Source organism: Sphaerodactylus townsendi, linkage group LG05 (genome assembly GCF_021028975.2).
Source record: "Sphaerodactylus townsendi isolate TG3544 linkage group LG05, MPM_Stown_v2.3, whole genome shotgun sequence".
NCBI lineage: Eukaryota > Metazoa > Chordata > Lepidosauria > Squamata > Sphaerodactylidae > Sphaerodactylus > Sphaerodactylus townsendi.
This window is the reverse complement of record NC_059429.1, coordinates 23,821,710-23,841,073: the sequence shown is the minus strand read 5'-3', so window position 1 is coordinate 23,841,073 and position 19,364 is coordinate 23,821,710. Positions and strand designations below refer to the sequence as shown.

General features: G+C 44.2%; 1 protein-coding gene across 1 annotated transcript in view; it reads left to right on the top strand.

The window, feature by feature from the left end:
- The window catches only part of QSOX1 (quiescin sulfhydryl oxidase 1), a 96,036-nt gene that overhangs the window by 44,134 nt on the left and 32,538 nt on the right, over window positions 1-19,364 (top strand). The window contains exons 3-5 of the mRNA XM_048497415.1: window positions 498-546; window positions 5,581-5,683; window positions 16,748-16,838. Of these exons, the coding sequence (XP_048353372.1) occupies window positions 498-546; window positions 5,581-5,683; window positions 16,748-16,838 (243 nt within the window). The remainder of the gene's footprint in view (window positions 1-497; window positions 547-5,580; window positions 5,684-16,747; window positions 16,839-19,364) is intronic.

Here is a 19,364-nt window from a genome sequence, read left to right as displayed (position 1 = left end):
GTGGTTGGCAAGCTTCCATGGTAGAGTGCAGATCTAAACCTGTGTCTCTCAGATGCCACTCCAACAGATTCCACTCCAACACTCTAGCCTAGGGGTGGCCAACCTAGGGTGCTCCAGATGTTCATGGACTACAGTTCCCATCAGCCCCTCCAGATGTTCATGGACTACAATTCTTGTCATCATTGACCATGCTGGCAGGGGCTTATGGGAATTGTAATCCATGAACATCTGGAGCACCATAGGCTGGCCACCCCTGCAGCCACTGTATGTCACACTGACTCAGGACACCACAATATGCAGGCAGTGGTATTGTAGAGAAGATTGAGAGAGTGGCTAGGTAAAAAAGCTCAGTTGGTCTTAGACGAAAACTTTCGGTGCCTTTGACGAAATGTAAAAAATTCAGTTGGCCTTTGGCAAAATGATTTGGCGTGGCAACCTTGCTTGGTAATCTTAAAAAAAACAGAACCTGACTTTCTGGTTTTTCTGTTTCCTTCCAGTTTTTCAAACCGTTTTCCAGGAACCCTGACGATGGCATAAGACTCCTGCGTATGTATCTTGAATCTAATTCCTGTCTAAGCAATCAGCTGGTTTACTTAGGATGAAAGCTGGGGGTGGCCATCTATAAAGAGCCACAACATGGGGAGGGGGATGGTGACTGACACGGCCATTTGGGGCTCAACCTCTGTTTTTCCCCACCTGTTTTTTTTTTTTTAACTTTTGTGATGTTTCTTAGTTTCTCTAGAACAGGGGTAGGGAACCTGCGGCTCTCCAGATGTTCAGGAACTACAATTCCCATCAGCCTCTACCAGCATGGCCAATTGGCCATGCTGACAGAGGCTGATGGGAATTGTAGTTCCTGAACATCTGGAGAGCCGCAGGTTCCCTACCCCTGCTCTAGAACAGTGGTTCTCAACCTTCCTAATGCCGCGACCCTTTAATACAGTTCCTCATGTTGTGGTGACCCCCAACCCAACATTTATCCATTTTATAGATGGAGAACACTGATGCAGAGAGTCTTCGGCGACCCCTTTGAATGGGTCGTTCGACCCCCAAAGGGGTCCTGACCCCCAGGTTGAGAAGCTGAAATTCCAATTTACCCCTCCAAATTGACCGAGTCGGTACAAAATCCCATGCTTGTTTTTCTTGATAGAGATTCACACTTGTGTGCAAATCCCCTTCCCTTATTTATTTATACCGTTCTAGTCCTACCAATGGCGCTCCAAGGCAACTGACAATATTGTTCACCCCTATCCACAGCAGCAGGCCTGTGAGCTTGGTTTAGTTGAGAAAGTGGGGTTGGCTCAAGATCATCCAGCAAGCTTCCATAACTGAGTAGGGATCCAAACCTGGGTCTCCCAGAGCCTAGGCTGATGCTATAACCCAGGGGTGGCCCACCTATGATGCTCCAGATATTCATAGACCTCAATTCCCATCAGCCCCTGCCAGCATGGCGAGTTGGGCATGCTGACAGGGTCTGATGGGAATTGTAGTCTATGAACATTTGGAGCACCATAGGTTGGTCACCCCTATTATAACCACTGTAAAACAGGCTCCCAATACTGATATTAAGATGGATCATGGGATTATATTCCTGGATCTGATTCACTTGTTAGAAGAACAAGATGACCTCTTGAACACAGGGAAATAGTCTGATGTGAACACCAAGGCCAGAACTATACGTGCTTGCATAAAATTAATTCAATGCATTGTTTTGCATGATGGGGGGGGAAAAGAGGATTGGTGACTTCATGCCGGGAGTTAGTTGTTGGAAAAGATGTGTTGATTAGTGCTGAGATATGTTGATTAGATGTGTTCGTAGTGCTGAGACCATGTTTTGGGCACATTGGCGGTATCCATAAACGGGTTTCGCAGGGAACCAGTTCCATGAATGGGCCTAAGGAATTCTGTAGAGCCCTAATGAAGGAGTAGTTTTTGTGATGTCACAATTTTAGTTACTCCCTGGCATTTTGGTAGCTGGGAAGAAAACGGGAAGTCAGTACCTGGAAACACAGAAGAAAAAGCCTCAAACTGAGCTTGTTAATATTTCTTGAAAATTGATCCGTGTGCTTTGATAACCATCTGCCTGTGGGACAAGATGTCCTCAGGCATATGCTGGATCACTGCAGATGGCAAAATTCTCAGATACGAAGGAGGAGGAGAAGGAAAGAAGGAGAAGAAGAGGAGTTTGGATTTATATCCCCCCTTCCTCTCCTGCAGGAGACTCAAAGGGGCTTACAATCTCCTTGCCCTTTCCCCCTCACAACAAACACCCTGTGAGGTGGGTGGGGTTGAGAGGACTCAGAAGAACTATGACTAGCCCAAGGTCACCCAGCTGGCGTGTGTTGGAGTGCACAGGCTAATCTGAATTCCCCAGACAAACCTCCACAGCTCAAGTGGCAGAGCGGGGAATCAAACCTGGTTCCTCCAGATTAGAATGCACCTGCTCTTAACCACTACACCACTGCTACTTCCCAATCATAAACTGACCAAGTTTCCTGCAAAGTTTAATGTTTCAATGATTACAATGATGATGTGTTGGGAGTAAAAGCAGACTCCTTCTGCATGTCTGTCTCTTGTAAAAAGCCTAAGAGGAGAGGCTGTACAGACATTGGTAACTCTGCTGGGCATGAGCTGAGGAGCTGGGATAAGGTGCTCCAGCAATTTCAGCACTCTGTGATTTGTTTTCTCCTAACCCCGTGGTGGCGAACCTTTGGCACTCCAGATGTTATGGACTACAATTCCCTTCAGCCCCTGCCAATTGGCCATGCTGGCAGGGGCTGATGGGAATTGTAGTCCGTAACATCTGGAGTGCCAAAGGTTCACCACCACTGTCCTAACCCAACCATTGAAGAGATCCAGGTAGTCCCCCTGTCTCTCTAGCACACCAGGGCAAGCTTCTCTAACCCTTTCCCAAGGGGAGGAACCATGGCTCAGTGGCAGAGCATCTGTTTTGTGTGCAGAAGTTCTCAGGTTCAATCCGCAGCATTTCCAGCTAAAAGGATTTAGTAGTCGATGATATCCCTGAGACCCCTGAAGTGCCACTGCCAGTCAGAGTAGAGAACTCTACTTAATAAATCAATTGACTCATTCAATATAAGGCAACTTCATGTGTTTACTTGCCTCTTTGCTCTTGTCTGAAACCTCCATGCACTATCCTAAGGAAACCTAAGGAACTGCCTGCTGTTCACTGAATGGGAAGGACTTGCTTCTATGATTTAAGAAGACTAGTTACCAAAAAAAGATCCAGTGCGGTTTAGTGGTTAGGAGCAATGGACTCTGATTTGGAGAACCTGGGTCTGCTTCTCCGCATGAAGCCTGCTGGGGAACCTTGGGCCAGTCACAGTTCTCTCAGAACTCTCTCAGCCCACTTGAGGGCAGGCCACGGCAAACCACTCTGAATGTCTCTTGCCTTGAAAACCCTTCGGGGTCCCCATAAATCAACTGTGACTTGACAGCACAGACATACACAGTTACTTCAAAATGTAAAACCTTCTGGTTCTGGAGGGTTTTCCGGGCTGTGTGGCCGTGGTCTGGTGGATTTTGTTCCTAATGTTTCGCCTGCATCTGTGGCTGGCATCTTCAGAGGTGTATCACAGAGAAAAGTCTGTTGTGATACACCTCTGAAGATTCCAGCCACAGATGCAGATGAAACGTTAGGAACAAAATCCGCCAGACCGCGGCCACACAGCCCGGAAAACCCTCCAGAACCAGTTGAATCCGGCCGTGAAAGCCTTCGACAATACATTAAAACCTTCTGTTCGAGCGGAATCTCTAGAACGACTCGTGCTCTCCGCAGGGGGAATCCTCATCTGGGAAGGGAAAACCCAGGTCGGAGTTTGGAGAAGAGATAATATCTGCCTGGAGTTAGGACATGTAACTGTTGGGAGTGGCTTTCTGACTGGATTTAGAGAGTCATCTTTGTTTGGTTTTGTTTGAAGTCTGTTGCAATATTTGTCTTGTATCCAGGCGGTAGTTTTTTTTCAACTCCAGTTTTCCAAACCAGGCAAACCAGGGAGGAATGTTTAAAACTCATGAAGTCGGTCACAAGTGCTGGGACTCTGCTGCTGGAAGATGGCAGGGTCAGATGGAATCCACATATGGCAGGGAAGTCGGTGGCTTTGGGCCAGGTGGCCTCTGCCAATGTAACCTATTTCACAGGGTTGTTGTGAAAGTAACATGGAGCAGAGGAGAATGTCATAAGCTGCTTTGGGCCCCCATTGGAAAGAAAAATGAAGTATAAGCAAAGTGAATAAAATCTGGTTTTCTGAGCCTCTAAAAGGGATCTCTGTAAGAATTCAGAATGCGAGGTGGATTACAAAATATGAAAACCAGTCAAAAAGTAAAGGTGTCTAATAAACAAAGCAGTATAGTGGGGCTAGGATTACAGAATTGGAAAACAAGCAAAAAAAACCTTGGTCTGACGTAACACGACTGTCAAAGGCTTGATTTAATGTAATGCAAAGGTGGTAGATGTTGCATTGCAGTAAAAAGGGGATATGTACAGTGCGATAAACTACAATACTATTTTTACACTATAGCTTTGGTCCCTTTGTTAGAAGACCCTCTTGAACATTTTGGCTTCGCTCATTCTGCGAAACAGCAGAATCCTAAGGGTGCTGTCGCAAAGAATGCATGCGAATGGGCACTCTCCGATTTTACCTGTTTGCCAGATGGCACCTTCACAAATCTAGGGTTAATTGAGCATGCTATCCCACGGCGGTCCCTAGTAATAAGAAGTGGTAGAATCTTGAACTCTGCAAGCACATGGTATCAGCAAAGTTTAAAGTGGAGTCACTCTGGTAAGATGAGAAGATCTATAGTCTTCTTGCACTCTCTGCAGCTTCCTAGCACACTTGGAAAAGAATACTCTCCACACAAGATGTTCTTTCCATAGGAAGGTGTTACTTTAGCCGCTGCAAGGTTACGCAAGTCTATTCTATACAAGACTATAAAGCTATACAGAACTCTTCAGCAATAACACAGTTCAACATATACAGAACTCAACTCTATCTCTATCTCACTGAACTTAGCATATCATATACAATGCATACATCCAACAGGATACTTTCCCCCGCCCTGGCCACAGAGTCTCATTGGTCTAGAGCAGGGGTAGGGAACCTGCGGCTCTCCAGATGTTCAGGAACTACAATTCCCATCAGCCCCTACCAGCATGGCCAATTGGCCATGCTGACAGAGGCTGATGGGAATTGTAGTTCCTGAACATCTGGAGAGCCGCAGGTTCCCTACCCCTGGTCTAGAGTCACAGTTGAACTCACCAATCATGTTAAAGGTTAACTGTCGTTACTTCTTGCCCCTAGACCAGGGGACTGCAACCTGTGGCTCTCCAGTTGGCCATTCTGGCAGGGGCTGATGGAATTTGTAGTCCATGAACATCTGGAGAGCCGCAGGTTACAGACCCCTGCCCTAGACTGGCTGTCTCCGTCCTTTGGGTTTTGCAAACTTCTGCTAACTTAGAAGGTGACCTTTTAGTGAACACATGGCTACTGTTTGGTGGCAGGGAATTTGCTGCGGTTGCTAGGAATGAATTGTCATTTTCCGTTGTTTTTTTCCTTTGTGCAGATCATGGGGATGGCATTCGAAGCCTGAGAGAGAGCATCATCTCCAACGTAGAAAGCAGTGGAGACGCGTGGCCTCCAGCCTGCCCGCCACTTGAGGGATTCAGGTAGAAAGAAAATGCAAATTGAAACATACTATTCAGTTTTAATTTTTTTTAAAAATCAGCAAACTCATTCTTTGATTTTGGGCAAATGTCATGATTTTTTTTTTTGAGCCTGTTATTCCATAACAAAAATAATACAGGAACATTCTCATAACTGGATGTTTTCTCCACAGTGTTAAAAATCAGCTGGGGAGGGGAATGAAATTGGGAAACCATGGTGAAGGAAAGGTTAGACCCCCTGCTCCTAATGTTTCAGCCTTGATCTGATTTATGTCCCCTCGAGGGTGCAGAACTTCTTTATTCTATCTTGTTTGATCCTTGATACTTAATCCAGTACTTAAGAGGTTAGTTGCAGTGGCGTACCGAGTCTAAATGGCGCCCGGAGACCAAAAACCCTCCTCCGCCCCCCCCCAGAGCCCCGCTTACTCGCAAGTCACGCGCACAGCACCTCATCCCCCTCACTCACTTTTTACTTTCCCCGTCGGCTTCAGGGAAGCTGACGCTCGGGCAGCCTGTCTCTATGATTTCTTAAAAGGGCAGTGCTCCAAAGATTGCTTTGGAGTGGCCCCATGTCGCCTATGGTTAGTTGTAATATTCTGTATTGAGGATGAGAATGCGAAGGGTTGGCTGCAGCTACCTGGTGAGTTCAAAGGACATTCAGGTTCGGGATTTCTTGGCTCATGGTTCAGGGTGCCAGCTTGTGTTTATTTCAGCAGAGCCACAGTTGAATGTCTGATTTCAGCTGGCTGTGGAATAAATATTGCGAGATTTTCCTTAGCCATTCAAGCCTGTTTTTTGCCACGTGTGTAATTCTACGAGGTCGTGTGAATCCGCTGAAAACCAAGCAATTTTGACTAGAGGGCCACTTTGCGGAATGGACAGTGTTCTTAAAAGGAAGAAAGAAAAGATCATCTCTGGTCTTAGACAAAGTGCCTTCCCCTCACTGCCAACTGATTAATCAAAAATGTAATATTAAGATAACATAATTTTTTAAAGCAACAGTTCAAACAATTAGGAGAAACTGTTTAACGACAGCCAGCTGCTTAAATTGAAGCCCTGTCTTGCCCATGATCTAAGCCAGTGATGGCAAACCTTTTTGAGACCAAGTGCCCAAACTGCAACCCAAAACCCACTTATTTATCACAAAGTGCCAACGCGGCAATTTAACCTGAATACTGAGGTTTTAGTTTAGAAAAAATGGTTGGCTCCGAGGTGTGTGTTACTTGGAAGTAAGCTTGGTGGTAGTTGTTGGCTTGCTTTGAAGCAACCATGCAACTCTTTCAATGGGTGAATCACGACCTTAGGAGGGTTTACTTAGAAGCAAGCCACATTGCCAGCAACCGAGCTTACTCCCAGGTAAAGGATCGTGCTTTAGTTCTTCGCATGAAAATCAGTGGGGTTTAACAGCGCTTAGCAGGGTTACCTACACTGCTTCCCCAAAACTAGGTCTTAGGTTTGTTGCTAATAATCGAGCCCAGCGGCCCAGGCCAACCAAATGTGTGGGGGAGGAGGGACGATTCCCCCCCCCACATGACGAATTCTATTTGTGCGTGCCCACAGAGAGGGCTCTGAGTGCCACCTCTGGTACCCGTGCCATAGGTTCGCCATCACTGATCTAAGCTGTCACGTCACATGTTAATTCTCACCCTTCTAGAACTATGAGCCCTCCTAGAAGTACAGTTGTGACATTAAAATGTTTTATTCTTTTTTTTTCATCCTATCGCGTGGCATCTCGTTCTGCATCATATTTTCTTGTTACAGCATTCCTCCAAGGAGGACGCTTCTTTGAAGAAATTACTGGGTTTTTATAGGTGTAGGTCATAATGTGCTAATCCCAACATGTGGCATCTTTTGCATTGCATCTCCAACGAGCACATGCAGCAATTTAAATGTGTGTAGGATTGTGACACTTTATGCGCATAAAGTGCTTCCGAAGCCTTTCATGTGGGATTTTGTAATGCGCCATCCAGTTTTCCGATGTGGATTTGCAAGGAAACCACAAGGAGTTCTTCATGATCACACCTGACTCGCGCCCATATCTGCCTTAATTCCTCTGTGCATTCGCTTATTGCATGAAGAGCAAGAGCAGCCATGAATGCACTGACCTCAACTTTGCATGATCCTTGACTCACAAGTGTTAGTATACTTCCCCTTTATCAGAAACATTCAGAAAAGAGCATCCTCGATCATTGGGAGGAAGTATCCATACTAACACTTCCTCTCAGTTTAGGTGTTGTTGGGAGCCAGCATGGTGGAGTGGTTAAGAGCAGGTGGATTCTAATCTGGAGAACTGGGTTTGATTCTCCACTCCTCCACGTGAGCAACAGACTCTTATCTGGAGAACAGGATTTGTTTCCCCACTCCTGTATGTGAAGCCTGCTGGGTGACCTTTGGCGAGTCACAGTTCTCTCAGAGCTTTCTCAGTCCCACCTCCCTCACAAGGAGTCTGCTGTGGGGAGAGGAAAGGAAGTAGTTTGTAAACCACTTTGACACTCCTGATAGGAGAAAAAAGCCGAGTATAAATTCAAATTCTTCTGCTCTTCTTGTGCTCACAACCCAGCAGTGATATGGAGCCAGGAGGTGTAGCCAGCACAATTGTGCTTGCTGCCCCTATATTCAGTCCACATGCAGAGAGATCATATGTAGAGGACTACATAGAGCATTCTCCTCCCTATTATGTATGGTATGACATTCTTTTTCATAAGGCTGTAGTCCTGCGTTTCAAGGGGTGAATAACATGGGACAAAGTAGACACACTGCTGAGTAAACAAGTGTTGGTTCAGGTATTTAGCTAGCAGAAGCTATCCAAGGTCTTGGGAAGAGATCTTTTGAAACCCACAGTATGGAAGACAACTTGGGAGAGAGGAATGAGAAATGAGCATAGCAAGAGAGGAATCAGAGCAAATGCATTTAATACTCTTACTTAAACCTGTGGCCCCATAACCAAGTTTGTAGGAGTAGGATTTAGAAATCATAAATTGGGGATTTGCCATCGCCAGGCAAGCTGCTGTTAGCCTCAGTTGTACATCTGTGAAATGGAAATAATAAATCAGCCTCTGTGGGCTATAAGAAGGTTAAACAGTCAAGAATGTATTGCGTGTGTTGAAAGAACTGCATAATTATTTCTGCTGCTTTTGAGATCACATGCTACAACATTACGACACTCCAGTGCGGCCCTAGCGCTTTTATGATGAGCAGAATTTTATCATTTAAGTAAAGGAAAAAAATCAATTCAGGCACCAAAATGTTATATTGATTACTTTTTTCCACAGAACCGTTAACATTTCAGCCTGTTTATTGTCATCCTAGGCAAGTGGATAATGGAATGGGTAAGGGACTTCAGCCAGCTGTATATATTGGCCCTTGAACCTGAGATGTCCCTTGCCCCCATGAGGTCAATAACTGGGCCAGAAGCTGTTACTTATATACAGCTGAAGGTAGGAGGCCTAAATTGGTACATGTCCCGCATGTGAGCTTTGATCACAGTCTGGTTGAGACTTCCTGCAGTTTGTGTGGGATTGGATCTAAAGTATCACAACAATTTAAGGTGGTTGTCAGGACAGCATTCCACAACAATAAAACACGAGTGGTGCAATTGTGTTGCATTTTTTCCACATCAATACCTTTCAAAAGGAAACCTTTACATCATTTTCCAGGCTGGGCTCCCAGTGAAACTGGCACCATGTTTTAGGCTGACATGTTCTCACAAAGAGGAAGGTGGAGAGACTTCTTCATGGTTGCCTGGCAACTGTAAAAGCATCGTTTGCTTAGGCAAAGTGTCATGAATGAATATATACATATATTCTTATGCATGCACAAGCTAGGAACCCACAAGGACTTGTGGGGGACATCTCACTTGCCCCTGGAGCTCCTCCATCACTATTTCCTAATTTCCTTCCTGGGCAGCCCCGATAGCCTCTCCCCTTCTCTTCTTCCCACCTACCAGCTAATCTACCTTTATCTTATCCTTTATCTTCAGCTTTACCTCTTCCCCTCCCCCAGCAGCCTTTCTCCAGAAAAAGTGTGGCCCAATTGTGCAGAGGCTGCCACTGAGGCCCAGTCAAGAGGAGTGGGTGGTGAGACCCTAGCAAGTCCTTCTTTATCAGGGTCCTCCTTTATCAGAGGGAAGGCATCTTTTCCATCTCTATTTCTCTATCCATAGGCCTCCATATGTACCCCAGTTCCTCTTCAAGCTTTGCTTTACCGAAATCAAGCCCAGGAAGTCTCAGCAATAGAGGTTGCCTAGCAACCTCTAAAATAGCTACTCAGAGCTCAGTGGGCAGTCTTTTCTGAAAACTCACATGCCATTGCTATTATTTTGGGGAGTTTTAACCCCGCAAAATACTTGTTTCAGGGGTTTTTTTTGGCGAAGTTGGGACTTCCTTCAGTTTTGTAGAGCAGATCCCCCCTATCTGTCCCTTGCTCCATTTTATGGGTGTGTTGATCCGTACTTTTGGAACCAAACAATGAAGAAAAATCCAAAGCAAAAGTATAGTGCGTCAAAACAGCAAAACTTAAAGGGAAAAACTCAAACCACTAGACAATGCTTTCAACCAACTGAAAAACATGTGTGTGCAAATACAAACATATTTAATGTATATAAACAATCTACATACATTTGAACAGTTCAGGTCTGAATCTTGTGTTCTAACCAGTGTACAATTATATCAACAGTCCAAACATTATGGACAGAAAATGACCTCAAGAAACCAGTATCATACACTATCTTGCCAGTAGCAATATGGGATCACTGTCTTCATGAAACTTTATTCCACTCCGACAGCTGTGTCCCATGGCTATTAGGCAATCAAAAGGAACCACGACAATGCTTAATGACCTCATTAAGCAGCGTATGATACTTGTTGAGGAAGTGGAATGTTCAATCCACAAAACAGGAACTCATTTCAAAACCTGTCTGAAACTTTTGAACTTTCACATTTGACTGGAATGGCATTCATTGGATTTTAAAGTTCTTTTGATTCCACAACTGTGTGCATTTGATTTTGTTTCCTGAGGTCGTTTTCTGTCTTTCATGTTTGGACCGTTTATATAATTGTACGCTGGTTAAACATACAGGATTTGAACTTGCAATGTTTGCATGTATATACATAGTTTATCTGCATTAAATATTTTTGTGTTAGCGTAGACATGTTTTTCAGTTGGTTGTAGCCATTGTCTATTGGTTTGGGTTTTTCCCTTTAAGTTTTGCTGGGTTGGAATCAGACATATGTTATGTTTATACTGCTCAAAGGCTACGCTAACTCGGTCCTGTTCAGATATGGAAACCACATGACGTTGAGGCTTAGAGGCATAAACTGGATGCACATCAGTGTTGCAGCTATGGAATCCTAGAGTTGGAAGCAGTATTGCCTTAGAAATATAACCTTCTTGTCTAACACCATCCTTAGTACTCAAAATCCAAAGATTGATGTATTCTCAACAAATGACTGCACAGCCTCTGTTTGGAAACCTTTAGAAAGGGTGAACTTTCCACTTTCTCAAACATAGTCTATGCCAGAATCAGATGCTCTTACCTTGTAGACTGCTTGCTCATTTATTTGTTTAGATATTTATATTCTGCTTCCCAGTGGAGACTGAAAACCATTTACAACATACTGTTCATCCCTCACTCACATTGACTTTGTTCTGAACTATTACACGGCTCCTTTTCCAGCTTTCCCCTGCATTTAGGAAGTCAGATTGTCAAACAGGACGTGCTAAGTCATGTTTAATTGTATGCCCTTCTTCTTTTTTTTACATTTGCTTTGGTTTATTACTGGAATAAGGTTGGGAAATGTTGAACATTCTTCTGTTTGCTGCCAGTTTTACCCAAGTAGTTCAGGGCTGCAATCATAATTCTTTCCCTCCCTCATCTGATCCCTTCAACATTTGATCCCTTCAACAGAGCTTTGTTACCCAGCTCTGACCTGGATGGGTCAGGCTAGCCTGATTTTGTCAGATCTCAGAAGTTAACCAGGGTTGGTCCTGGCTAGTAATTGAATGGGAGTCCACCAGGGAATACCAGGGTTACTATGCAGAGGAAGATGATGGCACATCACTTTTGTTAGTCTCTTGCCTTGAAAGCCCTACTTCTTTTTCTTCCTAGCATCCCACTAATGTTTTACCATGTTTTATGCTGTACACCGCCCAGAGCCCCTAGAGGATGGGGCGGTATAAAAGTTTAATAAATAAATAAATAAATAAAAATAATGCAGGGTCCGCTACTCGGATTTTTAAACACCACTTCTCTCAATTGAGGGCATTGTCTGGTTGCAGACATGTAACTTTCAGGTCCACATTATTTATTTATTTATTTATTTATTTATTTATTTATTTATTTATTTATTTATTTATTTATTTATTTATTTATTTATTTATATTTATTATATTTATATACTGTCCTCCCCAAAGGCTCAGGGCGGTGATGATATCTTGCCATCGTTGCTTTGGCCATCCGAGTGGCCGCCGACCAGTAACCTCAATGTGATAGGCAATGCTGGCGACAGTATCCAGGGCTGGTGCCTCTCTCTCATTTTTGCCTTGATGGGTGCGATGCCAAATTGTTGTCGTACCATGTCATTGGTGATGTGGTCAAGGACGGATATACCCAGTGTTCCAGCGAACCATGCATGTTTCCATGATGTGGAGTCGTTGCTCAGCCGCTTTTGTTACAGGCCGGCACTCTGACCCATAGAGTGCTACGGGATGGACCATGGTCTTGTAGATTTTTGACTTCAGGGGTTTGGCATTTTCCTATCGCAAAGAACACCAGTGACTAGACGGCACTTTACATACTTGTACACACACCCAGTGGTGGGATTCAGCCGGTTCGCACCACTTCGGCAGAACCGGTTGTTAAAATGGTGCTTGTAAACAACCAGTTGTTAAATTATTTGAATCCCACCACCAGAACCGGTTGTTAAATTATTTGAATCCCCCCACAGCACACACCCATCAAACACCAATGCGGAACTGGGATTTGAATGTAGGTCTCCCAGACTTACCCTGTCACTAGTATCCTGCACTGACTCTTGGTGTTGGAGGAGGATGCATGTGTGATTTTTGAGAGAAAGAATGCATATGATAAATTGTGATCTCTGGTATGAAGAGTACAAACTGTGTTATTTTGAGTTCTTGAATTGATTTGACTCTTGCCTGCTAACAACTGAACCCGTGATGACATGCTGTCTTGATGATACACTGTTTTGCTTGTCTTGGGCTACAGTGATGGTTTTATTGTGTTTTATACGTTTATAGTTTGCAGTCACTTTGGCAGCCACCTTGCGGTCTTAACAAGATAAGGCAGGTTATGAATATTTTACAGCAGTAAATAAGATGTCTTAAGCACTTGCCTCCAACCTCTGAAGCACAGATAAGATTCCCATGCTCAGATCTTCTTTGTCAGTAGGACGTGTCAATCAAAAGACTTTTTAGCTGATTAGTCAATGAAGAAGCAAATTATTTGTGTATTAGTGATGACCATCAGCTCATTGGCTCAGAGCATATAGAGATGATTATAACTTGCTCTGGGTATAAGGAATGTTTGGACAGGAAGGATTATAACAATTTTATATCAGTCACTGAAGCATCTCTTTATTATTAGGTTTCCAGAAAAAGACTCTCTCGCATCCCTTAAGCAGATCTGTACCAGCCCCTCCAGTGGCTAATATTATGATTTAAAAACATCATAATACTAACATCTAGGTAGCAGAGAGAGCGGTTGGCTTTGATAATGATTCTAGAGGCGTAACCTTTTAATCTGTTGCTTCCTAAGTAAATGGGAGTCTCATGACACTTTAAAGGCTAACAAAATATTATTATTCAAAAACCAGTTTAATGTTTTAGTTCATTTACTATTTCCAGTTCTATTGAAAAAGTAATTATCTGCCCTCCACATCACTCTTATCCAGTCAAAAAATACAGAAGGTACACTTTTATCCTGAAATGTGTTATTCTGGAACATGATAAGAAGTGACCATTTTTCTGCAGATCTGTTTGGTATTTTGCCAACTGTATTCTTAGACCTTACATAATGGCTTAGTTTTGCCATTAAAATGATTTTCCACAATAGAAATGTCTTACTCTTTATGTTGTAGCTTTTTGTGTACTAGGACCCATTTATTTGCATACCTTGAGTGGTTTCATACTAGATATTAACTTTATGGGGGTTTAATTGGCTTAGGAAAACCAGTGGGATGGTCTTCGTATTTTTCTAGATTAGATTTGAATTTAACATACAGTGGAACCTTGGTTTTCCCCGGTAATCCGTCTGGTGACTATTGGCGAAAACCGAAACCGACGAAAACTGAGGCAACGCTGTCTGCACAAGCACAACCCAAACAGTGCAGTGAATTTACACAAAAGTTGCCTCGGATTTCATTGGCAAGCTGACGAAATTCGAGACGACCGACAAAATCCAAGGTAAAAAACGGCTGGCGACAATCGGCAAAACCTGAAATTGGCGAAAACTGAGGTTCCGCTGTAACTGCATTTCATTCTGTTGACTGTGTTAATTGTTTGCGTGCCTTCTCAAAACAACAGCATAGTGAGGATCTAGTTCACTGATCCAAAAGAAGCAGTTGTAGTCCACAAATGCTTATGCTAGAATAAGATTGGGGTGCCACAAGACTTTTCTGTTTATTAATTGGCTTTGAGTGAATGGTGTCTCTTGTGCTTGGATTTCTTCTTCCTTTTTGTCCTGCTGTCTGTATCATAGATCTGGAGAAGGAAATCCATTATGGAAATCTTTTTTCCTCCCAGTGTATATCATATTTTGAGGTTGTGGCCACAGCCCCTTAAGAGAAATTCTGAGCACCAAATAGAATGGAATTCATGGACTGGTGCCCTGTGAAAAGTCTGGCAGGAACTGGGCCTTTGTGCTATCACCCACCTCTGGCCAAAGGAGAGAACTACAGGCAGTCCAGCCACAGTGGGAAGGAAACATCTGGTGTCAATAGGCCTGTGTTGATCATCAGGTTGCTAACCTCCACTAGGGCCAGGGGATCTTCGAGTTTTTATTTCCTGCTGCCCTTCTAAGCAGTCAATGGGAGAATTTTTTAAAGACCATTGGGCCAACGGTGTGATGTCACTTCCAGTAGAAAGCCCAGAAGAGATGTTGGTCTCTCTAGGATCACTGGAAACTCTGTTGTTTCCCCATAAAGCTTCCAATGATTCCTGGAGTGACTTGACGTTGATTCTAGGTTTCCCCAGAACTGAAGTCATACCATCTCTGATGACCACCCCTCATGTCCCAGCCACCTGAGGTCTCCCAGTGGCTGATCATGCCTGATCAATTCCAGTTGAAATCTTCATTCTGAATGGTTGTATTCTGCCATCATGTTCTTCCTCTGTTTTGCCTCACCTCCATCATCCCATGGTCTACCACCAGCGCTGAAAAGTACAGTGATGGTGGAACCTTAAATAATCTGTCCTATCAAACTTCAACAATATAGTTGGAATCACTGGAATCAGAGGTGTCTTCTCCTGCATTTTCTCTGCTAACTTCTGGGAGATAAGCAGGAAGCCCATACTAGTTATCTTTGATCAGCAACAGCTGTAGAGAAGGGGTCTGATCTGACTGGTGGGAACCATTCTTCCTGGGGCCTCCCCAAAGTAAGAGACAAAATTAAGAAATCAGTCACAGAAATGTGACAGGCCTTCTGAAGTGATGTCAAGAATCCTGTATATTTCTCCTAATGTTGCCCACCACTCTTTGAATTTTAAAGGATCTATGTCTTAAACTTGAGTGCAGAACTAGCTAGCTAGCTAATAGCTACACGTAGCCCCTCCCAAGTTTGCAGAAAAATCTGAAATGTTAAAACATTTTTCTGAAGTGTAGATAATTTATTTTTATTATGCGCAACTGTTGGCAGTGGACTTGGGGAGCCAGCCGGGGTCGTGTGTGACAGGGGCAGATGCTGGGAGCCATTCTGGGCTTGGCTCCCAGATACCACCACTGCTACAGCGGGGCTCACAGATAACTTAGTGGGGCCAAAAGCCACATCGGGACCTTTGATGGGGGGATGGGATTCCCTCCTGCAAGTCTCACTGGGCCCCCACTTGTACATTATAAAAGCTACGTTGTTTATGCCCAAAATAAATACTCCATTCCCATTTTCCCCTTTTTTATTTTATTTTAATTTATTTAAAACTTTTTTTCCCGCCTTCCTACCCAATAGGGTCCACAAGAAATGTGTAGTGTCGCTTGACCTTGTGTTGGTCCGTTGTATATTTTCCTTTTGCAATGTCGTGATATTGCTAATGTGTTTTTTCGTCTGTTCATCCATCCCAACCCCACTGCATTACGTTGTTTTATTAGCAGCCTTTTCTGCCAGACTCAAACGTTATCACATTTTGCAGTCTGCTTGCTGATTGGCCGAAGCTGTTTTCTTCAAGGATCCTTATCATCTAAATGTTATCATATTTTATGGTTGGCTTAGTGGTTGGCTATTGTAATCCACCTAGAGCCGTGGTGGCGAACCTTTGGCACTCCAGATGTTATGGACTACAATTCCCATCAGCCCCTGCCAGCATGGCCAATTGGCCATGCTGGCAGGGGCTGATGGGAATTGTAGTCCATAACATCTGGAGTGCCAAAGGTTCACCACCACTGACCTAGAGTTTCAGTGAAAAGGACGGACAATAAAATAAAATAAGCACACATGTAGGAAGAAGTAAATAATAAGTGGCGATAATTTGACCTGGGGAGGTTGTTGTTTTGGGCAATAGCCCCATTTCTCTCCTGAAGTACAATTCGGCTGACGCACAGAAATGTTGCAAGTCAAGATTTTCCCAGCCTGCAGATCAGAAGTGGTGCCTGCTGAAAAAACTTGGTGTTGGGTTGCTGCTTGGTGTTGGGTTGCTGCAACAGCCCTACTATCCCCTAATCTCTCCCAGATATGACAAACCCAGTTAGACAATTGGTTCATTTCAGTTCTGATGGCCAGGAAGAAGGGGTGGAAGCCAGCATTTGACTGATAAGTCAGAATTTGCCCAATAAGGATGTTCAGCCCACATTTATCTTGGCACAACTTTGCTAAGCATGTACTGTTCTTTTTGTTTTTGCAGTGCAGCAGAACTTCAAGGCTTCTTCCAGACAAACAACGTGGCGTACTTGACCCTGATATTCGAGAAGGAGGACTCCTTTTTGGGCAGAGAGGTGACTCTTCAGTTAACTGATTGGTAGACTCCTTTCACTTGGCACACGTGCAATAGCCCTTTACCAAGTTTCCTGCAGTGAGTAAGAATTGTATCTGGGTGACCAGGTAGGAAAACTTTTAGGACCCCCCCCCCCCCCAAAAAAAAAGTGCCCATGCCATTAATGACATAGAGTAGGTATTAGTTGAAAAGTGGTTGATAAGAAATATTGTGGATTGGTACCTGTTGGGAATTTATGTGCAAGACTACATTTACAAAGTGTTTGAGTTCCCCCTCCCTGCCCCCATAATGGAAGGCTATCCCTTTACATCAGCACTGCATAGACCTATGAGGAATGGTTGTTTTTAATATTATACAAGAAATGTGCTTCATGAATCTGGAAATGTTTTTAGCCAGTAGGTACTAGAGTCTCCAGAGCAGATAATGAGGGAAGGACAAGTTCACATTGATGGCAAATTGGGGAGGGATAGGGCCTGCATCTGGACATGACCCACCCACCCTAGCAGAGGGAGGGGAGAGGGAGTGAGGGGTGGCATGCAAGTGAGGATGAGGGGCCTCTCCCCTCCCCCATGCCACCCCCACCACCCACCCCACCCCACCCCTGCCTCCCCTCCCCTCCCCTCCCTCCGCTAGGGTGGGTGAGCCATGTCAGGGGATGCTGGGCTCCCGGAGCGGCTCTCCCTCCCTCCCGCTTTCCTTCCTCCACACTTCCTGCTTATAAAGGCCACCCCACCCCACCCCTCCCTTCCCTCCCCCACTCTTGCATGCCACCCCTCCCTCCCTCCCCTTCCCTTGCATGCCACCCCTCCCTCCCCTCCCCTCCCCTTCCTCTGCTAGAGTTTTGGGGTTTTGTGGTTTTCCGGGTTGTATGGCCATGTTCCAGTAGCATTTTCTCCTGATGTTTTGCCTGCATCTGTGGCTGGCATCTTCAGGGGATCAGTACATTCCTAGATAAACCCAGAAAAACCACAGCACCACAGGGATTCCAGCCGTGAAAGCCTTCGACAATACATCAGCCCTTTTCATTTAGAAAACACCTAAAGCCACAAGGTTCTATATAGCCACAGAAAAATGACAGGCCCAGACCTGTAGGTGTGCAATAGTTATTTGTTTGCTTCATTTATCATTCATTTGCTTCATTTATCATTCATGTATCGCTCAATCTCTCAAGTGGGAGCAACTTATATCATTCTCTTCCACTGTATCTTCACAACAACCCTGTGAGGTAGAGTAGGCCTAAAGCCCTGCAGCAAGCTTCCATGGCAGGCTGGGGATTTCAGCCTGGGTCTTCCAGATCTTTGTCCGGCACTCTTAACAACCACACAACACTGACTTTCAAATCATGTAAAACCTATCAAAAAGTCTGCTTGCAAAATGCATAGAAGGAGGGTGTGGAGCTGAGAGTTGTAACTTAAAAGAAGAAGAAGAGTTTGGATTTATATCCCCCCTTTCTCTCCTGTAGGAGACTCAAAGGGGCTTACAATCTCCTTGCCCTTCCCCCCTCACAACAAACACCCTGTGAGGTAGGTGGGACTGAGTGAGCTCTGAAAAGCTGTGACTAGCCCAAGGTCACCCAGCTGGCGTGTGTGGGAGTGTACAGATAAGCCTCCACAGCTCAGGTGACAGAGCTGGGAATCAAACCCGGTTCCTCCAGATTAGGTACACGAGCTCACCTCCTAGGCCACTGCTGCTCCTTAGTGTATTTATGTTGGGCCAGATGTTCCTCGTTGGCAAAAGAGCAGCCCTGCATGTGGGGAATAGGCTACTATATTCAGATATTGACTCCTGATAAATTTGACTAATTTATTCCCTTGATTTCATCTTGAAGATGAGGTAGAAGTTAGCTGTTTTATATGCCAACATGGTATAGTGGTGACAGCCAGTGTGGTATAGTAGTTAAGAGCACTGGATTCTAATCTTGGAGAACCGGGTTTGATACCCCACTCCTCCATATAAAGCCTGCTGGGTGACCTTGAGCTAGCCATAGTTCTCTCAAAACTCTCTCAGCTCCACCTACCTCACAAGGAGCCTGTTGTGGGAAGGGGTTGTGATTGTAAGCCACTTTGAGACTCCTTAGAGAAAAGCAGAGTATAAAACCACATCTGTGATGTTGCAAAATCACATGCATCTGGTCTCAGGTTATATGTTTCCTTTAACCAGAAAGACTAGCTTTTTCTAGTTGCAGAATTAAGAATTAAAGGGGATAACTTACATTTCCATGCAGACATGTTTGGTTAAAAAAAACTGCGTACGATATTTTTAGGTGGGTCAATTTATATTCAGGCTGATCTTCCTTTTGGATAAATATGGTATTAAAATTATATACATAAATTTGAACAGATTACTAACTAACATGTGCTTTGGCAGACCTGAAAGTGAAATAATGTTAATTCAAACAACTCTGATTCTTAGACAAAGAAGAAATAGGAAGCGTATCAAGGATGTAAGGGAAACACATTTTTTTTCATAATAGCTTCTGTAATAAGAGCTGAAATACTCTCCCTTTATTCAAACAGTACATTCCTAG